The sequence below is a fragment of the Gobius niger genome (assembly GCF_951799975.1).
Source record: "Gobius niger genome assembly, chromosome: 5".
Taxonomy (NCBI): Eukaryota; Metazoa; Chordata; class Actinopteri; order Gobiiformes; family Gobiidae; genus Gobius; species Gobius niger.
The window spans coordinates 25,369,718-25,379,556 of NC_136856.1; the positions used below are offsets into that span (position 1 = coordinate 25,369,718).

General features: G+C 44.3%; 1 protein-coding gene across 1 annotated transcript; it reads right to left on the bottom strand.

Annotated features, from left to right (window-relative positions):
• Window positions 1-5,874: 5,874 nt before the first annotated feature.
• On the bottom strand, window positions 5,875-9,469 carry spry1 (sprouty homolog 1, antagonist of FGF signaling). The gene is made up of 2 exons (XM_079556139.1): window positions 8,968-9,469; window positions 5,875-7,740 (listed from the first exon to the last, which is right to left on the bottom strand). The coding sequence occupies exon 2, from the start codon at window positions 7,683-7,685 to the stop codon at window positions 6,663-6,665; it is 1,023 nt and encodes a 340-aa protein (XP_079412265.1). The 5' UTR covers window positions 7,686-7,740; window positions 8,968-9,469; the 3' UTR covers window positions 5,875-6,662.
• Window positions 9,470-9,839: the final 370 nt, after the last annotated feature.

The window sequence follows — 9,839 nt, forward strand, 5'->3', positions numbered from 1 at the left end:
CAAAAAACTCGGCTTTGCTCTCCAAAATCCACCACCCCCACATTTCCCTGATTGCTAATTTCTATTTATATGCCATGAGCGGAAATAATGGAAACCAGATGAGGAGGTGCAGGGCAGGAAGGAGTGGGAGAGAGAGTAGGAGTTAGCGTAGGCTCATGAACTGACTGAAGGAAGATGTCTTTTTATGGTGCATTAGAAGGCCAATATCTTGCTTGTTTTTTTGTTTTTTTTTGTTTTGACCATATAAACATGTTGTTCTCTCATAATAACTTGTGTTTTGTTTCATTCACGTATAAGTAGCATATTCAGTCAAGCCTTTTACAAACAGTGCTGCATGGCTGCTGTGAACGGCGAGTGTCCTGCTCTTTGTTGTGCTACATACACATAAAAAAGTCTGTGGTGCATCTGTATTTTGCATATGAACAAAAGAGGAGCGCCTCCGTTTGCTGCCTGCACGGCGATATGTTAGCTAGGCGGCTAAAAACGTATCAATAAAGTTCTCAATTGCAAAAAAACAAAAGAAAAAAAAAAAACATTTTGAGTCTTACAACAGTTTTGTTCCCCATCTGACAAAAGCACCACGTATTGAAATCTGAAATGTCCGCACTGTGACCTTAGGCTGCATCCGAAATGAGGACTAATTACATATTTAATGAGCCATAAAAGCTAAAACTTTCAAAACTCACTCCTGCTCGTACTGCTTTAAGGCCATGACTTTGTTGCACTGGACCGGCCCCCTTCATATGTGGACGTGTGGGCTAGAGGTTCCACCGCTGACTAACATGGTAGTCAGGAAAAAGAAATACTTAAGTCGGTGTAAGAGACCTGCCAAACCGAGACAACTCCAAATAGCATTACGTGGGCGTGTGGAGTGGCTAAATTTACCCCGAAACAAGTGCAAAAATGGAAGGTAGCAATTATACCCAGGAATTATTGAAAATACAGCATGATTATAGGTAGGTGGAGGTTTAAAATATGTGTAAAATGGGTCATTACTATTGGCTGGCAATTAAATAGCAATTTTAGACTTAGCAAATTGGTGTAACACACGGATGATTTTTATAAGATGGAAAATCCCCGAAAATATGAAAGGTTTGCCTCCTTTCTGTGCATGTTCTTTTGACCATTCAAACATGAACACACCAGTTTAGATTGCTTTCTCATTGTGCTCTACATGTATAGCAAATGTATACGCTAACACTGTGGAAGGAAGGGGGGGGGGGGGGGGGGGACCTCTTGCAAAGGGACCATCCAAGTTTGACAACCCCAAATAGCATTACGTGGGCGTGTGGAGAGGCTAAATTTACTCAGAAACAAGTGCAATAAAGGGAGAAAAGGGAGGAGGAGGTGAGCGATTACACCGAGCTATTACTCAATACTGACTCAAGTTTCAGCGGGGGTCCCTCGGTGAGTACAAAAAGTGACGCAGCTATACACCCAGGGCTTCACGTGGGAGGCTGGAAAGTCAAAGACACCAATGAGGGTCTTGAGGCTTTACGAACTTGACCAAACTGACTTTACGGGGGCAAAACGGGAAGGTTGGGGAAGGTTTTTTTTGGGTTTTCCTGTTGTCAAACACGTCCAGGAGCCTTGGCATTTGAGAGAAGACTGAAATATAAACCACTAAACTACAACACGAATCTCATGCCTTTCAGAACTTGTTTGCTGAAACTAATTTTGCTGCAGTGGTTCTCTAACTGTGCTACTTACTCATTTTAATTCTATATCATTTTATTCTGCTTCATTAATGCGTTTGAGTTAGGCGAGTTCTGGTTTAGACGAGGTTTACACACAGTTTAGACACAGTGGAGGAAAGCAAATATTTCTTGAGGTGGAGGAGGTCATTGTTGGGCAAGTTACGTACTTAAACTGTAGTACATTCTATATACAGCTTTGAGAATGTAATATGGTTGAATTACATATTACTGTTTAAAAATATAGCTGAGTTGCACTACTTTGAGTTACTTTTGTCATGTGATATAAACTAAAAATAGTAATAAAGGCACCGAGCAAAAGTGCAGTCAAAGATTTCCTTTTCCTTCGCTTTCCCCATTCTTTTTCGTGTTTTGTTTTTACGTTAGCTACACGCAACCACAGATCTTAATCACCAGTGTCCAACCTGAGTTTCTCATTTTGTTGTTTGTACATCCATACAAACCATTTAAATGCATTTGCACCCCCAACACTGGAGGAGGTGTATGTGACTGCGGCTTTTGCGACGATCGCGACAGCTCGAATCGTGCGATCAATGCGACTGCAATTAGACTTGTGCAAACCTGTGCAAATGGTGGGAGAAGAATATCTTTATCTTGTTCGGCGCAGCTTGGAAAATAACAGGTAAACGTGATCTTTCCATCTTTCTGTGTTTAGATCTCTACCTTCCTCCGCCCTCCCCTGTCCGACTGTACAGAGAGAAACTACAGTGAAACCAAAAGAAAAAGAGGCCTCCTATTGTTTCCCATCATCCAGGAGCAAAATGTGGGCTCGAATTGCAGCACTGAAAGCTAACGGGAAATTGACAAATCGCTAATCCACAAATTGCTATAGAGGCCAAAGAAAGGTACATTTCTACAAAATAAAAAGGGAGGAGTGAAAAGCACATTAAAGGAATAGGCCACCGTTTTTACATACTGAGATATGTTCTTACCTGAGCTTTGACGAGTTCTTTAGGACCTGTCTGATCTTCACCCGTGCCTTCTATCACGTAAACACAGCACAGACGGCGTTAGCATTTAGCCTCTCCCCCTCTCCTCTATAACTCCAAAACAGGTCAAGATAGAAGCTACCAAGCTCTTCCACGTTTTCCCTATTTAAATATGGTTACGTGAAGTGTTCCACTACAAAGTATAATTACACAAAATTAAACAATGTGGATTTTCTAAGTGGATAAAAGGGGGAACTATATTGTAAGGCGTAATAATACCAGTAGTAGTTCGAAATCCGCGCAGTAATCTTCACTTTACTGCGCAGTAATCTTCACTTTACTGTGCGGATGCCAAATTACTCCTGGTATTATTACGCCTTACAATATAGTTCCCCCTTTTATCCGCTTAGAAAATCCAAATCCAAATTGTTTAATTTTGTGTAATTATACTTTGTAGTGTAACACTTCACGTAACCATATTTAAATAGGGAAAACGTGGAAGAGCTTGGTAGCTTCTATCTTGACCAGTTTTGGAGCTATAGAGGAGAGAGGGAGAGGCTAAATGCTAACGCCGTCTGCGCTGTGTTTACGTGACTGAAGGCACGGGTGAAGATCAGACAGGTCCTAAAGAACTCGTCAAAGCTAAGGTAAGAACATATCTCAGTATGTAAAAATGGTGGCCTATACACAGCGGGACCATTTGGAGCGACGGTTCATTACACGCAAACTGCTGACAATCTGGAATAAGGCGGCTGCAGCGGTCACAGTGGAGACAAGGTTAGCGCTGCGCTAGCTTCTGTGTACCACCAAGAGTAGTGTCGAGTATTTCTGATGTCTACGTTGGTTCTGTTGCTTCGAGAACGATCTAAACCTGAGCTAACTGTAAAGCAAGTACGCAGTGGTCTGCACTTGACTGCATCAAGACTCCACTCGACAAGATCCATGTAGCACTCGTGGACACTGAACCGCAGCTGGAGACACACTGTAAGTATAGACTATGAACTACATTAAGGATTCTGACGTTTCTACTCACTATTAGAACAATAGAATTGGAAAAAAGTGACTCAAGCCTATTCTTCGCAGCAAAGGCGGGTACACTGTGAAAATGTAAAATTGTTTCAACTCAAAAAACAATTCCAAGGGCTGCCAAGAAATGTTATGTTGACCCAATAACAACAAGCTTGTTATTGGTTCAACCTAAACTCACTTGGCATTCCTTGGAATTAGTTTTTTGAGTTGAAACAATATTACATTTTACAGTGTAGTACTCAGTTACATGTACTGAGGAAACGGTACTTATAGTAGCAGTTATATCATTCACTATGTTAAGTTTAGTTTAATTAATCAGGACAATGTTCAATTACATTTAAAAGATGGCTGCACCAGATTTAGCACTATGCTAATTTGCATCTGTCGTCCTACACGTTTTACGTCCTGTGGGGAGTAATATTGCAATGAAGCTTTACGTCGACCTAAAATATCTGTAGTTTGTGTTTTGTGCCCCTTTTTCATCAGAAACATAAATATTGAATTCATTTTTGTGGCTTTTACGCTCACACTTCTTTTTTTTTTTTTTTTACGTATGTGACTGTTGTTATTTAGAAACCATGAAAGGGGGGAACAAATTCTAACTCACGGATAACAGCTCAATAAAACATGAACTCATTTTCTCTTTCAAACACATGCTGAGTATCATTAGCAATACCGAGCACATGCAAGTGAAACATTAGCCAACAACGCACTGTTTTATGCGTTGGCTAGCAATCTCCAATTGACCTAAATTAGGGAAACATAAAACAGGGACTAAAAATAGAGAATACAAAATGCAAACATATACAGATGTCATTATTTCCTAAGCAGCCTTCCAAACCATCATTCTGCTCTACTGGCAACATCAGCATCAGGGGCACAAGCTAGCATCAACTCAGAACCTAGCATTAGCTTGAACCACAGCCTCCCAGAATACCTCAAAGACATGTGCTAATAAAAAAAAAAAAAAAAAAACTAGCACAGCAACTTCGTGAGCAACTGCAGTTTACATTGAGGACATCTGTGTCATTAATAACAATGGTTCCCGGAAAGTTCCACACTTTTCCCTTCAAGTAAACCAAATTTAAAGTTTTTTTTCCTTTTTTTTTTTTAACAACCTCCATGGCTTCTCTATGACTAACGGGATTCCACGTTCCTGTGTGGCAAACCCCGAGAAATCAAAGAGTCTTTTTTTGTTGTTGTTGCGGGACATCACCTCGGGGCTGCAGCGGCGCTGTCACATGTCCCTGATTAAAGCCACACGGTTGTTGTTTTGTTTTCATGCTAACGCTGCTGCTTTTCCGAGGCCCTTAAGCCGCGCTAAGTTCCTTTCCTTTTGTCCCTACAGCGAGTTTCCTGGTCACCGTTTGCGGTCCCTACACCCCGACTGTTGGCATTTGCGGCGGCCGACCGACCCAACTTTCAAAGGCATGCCGTCACCGTAGGGGCCCCCTATTGCGCCGGTGGTGGGATAGGAAAGGGGAGGGGGTCAGCGGATGTCCTAAGTGATAAATTCAGTGAAAAAAAAAAAAAAAAAAAAGAGGCGACCAAATGGAAGGGTGTGGGTCATTGCAGGTCCGGAGGGGGTGGCTGTAAAAAAAAAAAAAAAAAAAAGCTCCTATAGCATTGATAGCCCACATGTTTTATTATCTTTGAACAGGTGGCCCTAGCTTAACCCGTAATGGCTGCGCTCGCTGCTTTTTCTTCATACGCCGTGCAATATGGAGACCATTTGGGAGTTGGGGAACATCCCGATCTCGCGAGCCGCATTTAAAGCCCAGGGAATAAACTACAGTGCATAGTTTTGCGGTGACTCGCTGGCAGTCAGCTAAAGTGGAGAGGAGGGGGGGGGGGGGGGTTAAGGACTAGAGTTACTTCCTGTGAGCGTGGAAATGTAGAGGCTCTGTTGATGTGAGCAGCTTTGGGGCTAATCGTGGCAATGACCTGTATTGTTTAGCTTTCAAGGTTAGCGAGAAGAATGGCAGCAGCAGCAACACACAAAAAAAAAAAACAGCTCTCAAAGAATCTAAACAGTCGCATTTCAGCACTACAAGCCGTTTCTGCTCATGGCTTGAAATTTCACCCAAGCAAACCCTCATGCATAGCTTCTGAAAGGAGGAAGATCCAACATGTACCCAAATCACGACAAACACATGGCTATGTTTTCATTAATTAATATATTTTCTGCATTAAAGTTAACATAGTTTTCTTTTGTGCCACCCTTTAATTTTCAGTAAGTATTTGATATTGTTATATTCAGACATGAGTAAATTTAAGACTGTCTCTTGCAATAAATATCATAAAATAATAGAGCTTCACATAATAAATATTTTTTTTACAACAAAAAAATGTTTAAACAGACATTTTCTCTTAAAAAAAAAAAAAAATAGCCAGAATTCCTCTTATGGATTTTGAGCATACAGTTGTACACAAATAAAAAAAACAAAACCATGGGAGAATGCCACAGAGTGAAGAGTCCAGATGGGTGGAGAAACATATCCAGGTGGAGGAAAATACTATGAGATGGATGTGCTTTCATAAATGAAACATGGAACCACAGTATAAACGTGGCAGCAACATTAATTCAATATACCTGTGTGCTATGGATACCAGGTAACAGCTACATAATTGCCCTATAAAAGATCGTCCTTCACAGATTTGGTGAGAGGCAGCTCTAGCTGGGCACCAGGGCCCAGGGGAGGCTGCCCGCCTAAAACGGAAGAAAAATGCTTGATGTATAAAAATAGTGTTAATGAGGAACTGAGGACAGACATAGGAACAGTTGAGGCAAACACTGGTCTGTAAAAACATGGTCCTGATCCAGAAAAAAAAAAAATTCAAAAGAATTGAGTGGTTTTTGTTACTCCTTTGCTATAGCTCCATAGGTTCCACAGAGCGGAGAGAAGGCCGTGGGAGGTGCTTAAATGTTTGATAAACATTAATTTGTGACTATTATTACTGTCATTTTATCCATAGTCACACAGGCCCATCAGGAGGGTTTCCCCTGGCTGTGTGGCCAGCTGTCCAGTTTGCAGTAGACAGTGTTAGAGTTCTTGCAGCGACAGCCAGGCCGCTGCACCCGGTCGTAGCAGCTCTGGCAGGCCTTCAGACAGCCCTTTACTGGAGGATAGCATAGTAGACAGGGAAAGAGTACCGACATTAATCCCATGCACAGGAAGCGCGAGCAGCAGTGGGAGTGGGACAGAGAGCAGGGGTGGTCCGCACAAGAGTCCCCCTCATCATCGTTGGAGCAGTGGTAGAACAGGCCCTTGACCAGACACATGCAGGTGCCATGCTCCAGTGCACTCTCCGCAGAGCACAGACACTGTCCATTACAGGCCAAACACGAGGGCAGAGTCCGAGGGGTCGTGCACTCACTGCACTTACACTTCCCACAGCGCTCACAGATAAACTGGTGTCCGGCTGCCACAGGAACACAAAAGTCTGACTTGCCCTTAGCTGGGGGCTTTAGTGGAGCCTCTTGTGGAGGCTGGTGGAAGTGGGGTCCTTGTGAGAGAGCTTTAGGTTTGGGCTGAGTCCGGACAGGCCGCTCCACTCGATGGGGTAAGGTCATGGGAGGCCGACTGGGGGGAGAACAGGCCAAAAGTCCCTGCTCCGAGGATGCGCTGCCAGTGCTCCCTGAGCTAGCGGCACTCCCTGTGCTGGTAGAACGACTGAGGCCAGGGACCCGGGGCCCATACTGGCTTCCAGACACCAGGACCATGCCCCCTATGGGGTGCCGGTGCTCATAGTTGTTGTTGACGAGGATGACCTCGTGAGTCCTCTCCTTGTCCAGAGGCCGTGGGACCGTGCGGGGAGCAGGGGGCCTCCGAACCTCCGAGGGCGCCTCTGTGTACTCGTTGCTGGAGCGGATGGCCTTGATTTGGTCCAGGGAAAGAATGGCAGCATGCTGAAACTCTCGCTCGTAATTCGACCTCTGACGGCCCTCGAGAGAAGGCTGCTGGATCACCACTAATGAACCACCCGGGCCATGTTGACTTTGGAGCTCCATCTGGGGGTATCACCACTTCCGACATTCACCGTGGACTTGGCATGCATCGGAAAACCTGCAGAGGGGGCAAAGAGCCCGAAACAAAGGCAGAGGGTCAGGTCAGAGAGAGACTAAACACAGCACAGCTGACGGACCTAACATTTGCTACAGAGGAGAATTTCAAATCTGCATATTTAGAGAGAAGTGACTGTTGCACCCGCTTTATATCAGGAGCAGCCAATATTTTAGCCAGCTCCAGAGCCTCACGTTCTCAACGTGACAACATGTCACTTTTGATCCCTTTAAGCGAGCCTACTCCGGGAAAAAAAACGTTGACGATTAACAAGACTTCTTGTACCTTCCTCCCAATACGCACACATCTAAACTTCACAAGTCCCTACAAATACTTCCCCTGCTCATTTCCATTTGTATGACTAGTTAACATTTAAATGCACCGCGGCGACGAAATGAGGACACGATCCAAAGGAACTAAATGAGCTGCCTCACTTAGTATTCTATTACTGCCCCAAAAGGCTTTCAGGGAAACGGGACAAAAGTGGAGCAGAAGAACTAAGGTCAGAGCGTGTTCCGACCAGATTCAGACTCAAGCAGAAAAACAAACCCTACGCCTAAACATTGTCACGTTAAACTTTATTTAGTTTGTGTAGTTCGATAAACTGTATTAAAACGTATATGAGCGAGTAGCTCTCGGTCTCGGGACGCTGTGGCGTTAAGCACAGACCCCAGGAGAACACCGTTTATTTAAGACTTCTTAAATCGCCTAATCTATAACCTATGAACAATCAATACTATAGGCAAGTGTCTCCTTATTAATTATGAAATATATAATCATTATTTTACATTATCCAAAATACGCAAACTTTGCAAAGCGCTTACGCATTCGAGACAGTCGCCATCGCATATCGCATGACCCACAGAGAAGACGCCAGTTTTCGAAACATTTGAGCTCCGGAAAGCCACCCGGCGAAGATCAGCAGATATAAGAGGACGCATCCAAACAGACGGCAAAAACTTATGAATGAAAACAAGCGGTGTGGGGGAGGGGTGTTTGTTACTGAAAAGCCACAGAAAGACGCACGCACTAAAGCCGTGGAGCCTATCAAACCTCTAACTATCGAGGAGCTCAGCCCCTGGAAGTCTATAGTTTATCACCAACTAAACCCTTAAAACGTGCTGAGCGGTGAAAGTAAACAAGTTAACGCACAAAGTGCGTCGTACTACTCCACTATGCACGGCGTATAAAGCGGGTGAAGCCAGGGTAAACAGTGCAGCGGATACGTACCTATATGCTACCATCCATAGAGTGGAATCCATCAAATAAACAGTCCACAAAACTCCACAGACGGGCAGCGGCTGTTCATCTCAACACGCATAACATTCACAGTCTGTAAATCCAGTGCAACCGTATTCTTGTAGTATTCCTTTGCTGGGACACTTGTGAAGTTGCTCACGCGCGCATCTGTCCCGGGACAGAGCTGGGAATATATCCAAGTTAAAACTTCAGCAGCCCCTTTCACAAATCTCACACAGTCCGGCTCCACGTTGTAGATAAACAGTAGATATATCCAACAGCCGTCCGTCCCGTGTGCGCTATACTGTGGCCGGATGCGTCGCGGCTCTTCTCTCGTCTCGTTCTCGTGCGCTCCGTCCTTCTCTGCGAGCCACTTCAGCACTGAATGAATGGAAGCGCACAGCTCAGTGTTTGCTCCACAAGCCAACTCCCATTGGCCATTCACCGCACTGAAAAAGGATACATCGCATCCGCTCCTGATTCATTGGGCAGATGTAGAAGGCCGGCCGAGAAGGGAAGTGTGCAGCCGTTAAGGTGGACCGGGAGTTTCGACGCCCCCCCCACGCTGCGCACGAGGGGCTTCCGCTACGTGCCTCATGAATGTGGAGTGTAAAAAAAAAAAGACCTCGTGACGCAATACAAGTCTAGTGTTTATCCTGTGAGTGCCCACTTTAATGAATAGGGCGGTTTAAAATAGGCTAGAACAGGACGTCCTCTGACAAGATGCTTTAAGACTTGGTTTTACGCACAGCCATTGAACCGTTCCACTTAATATTTGGCTTAGTTGGGCTACATCCTAGGCATAATGATGTTGTAGAATTCTTGTTGTGAGAAATAACATTCAGATAGGTCAAGCAATGTAC

Coding starts and splice junctions, on each gene's coding strand:
- spry1 (XM_079556139.1), bottom strand. CDS start 7,685: ATGGAGCTCCAAAGTCAACATGGCCCGGGTGGTTCATTAGTGGTGATC.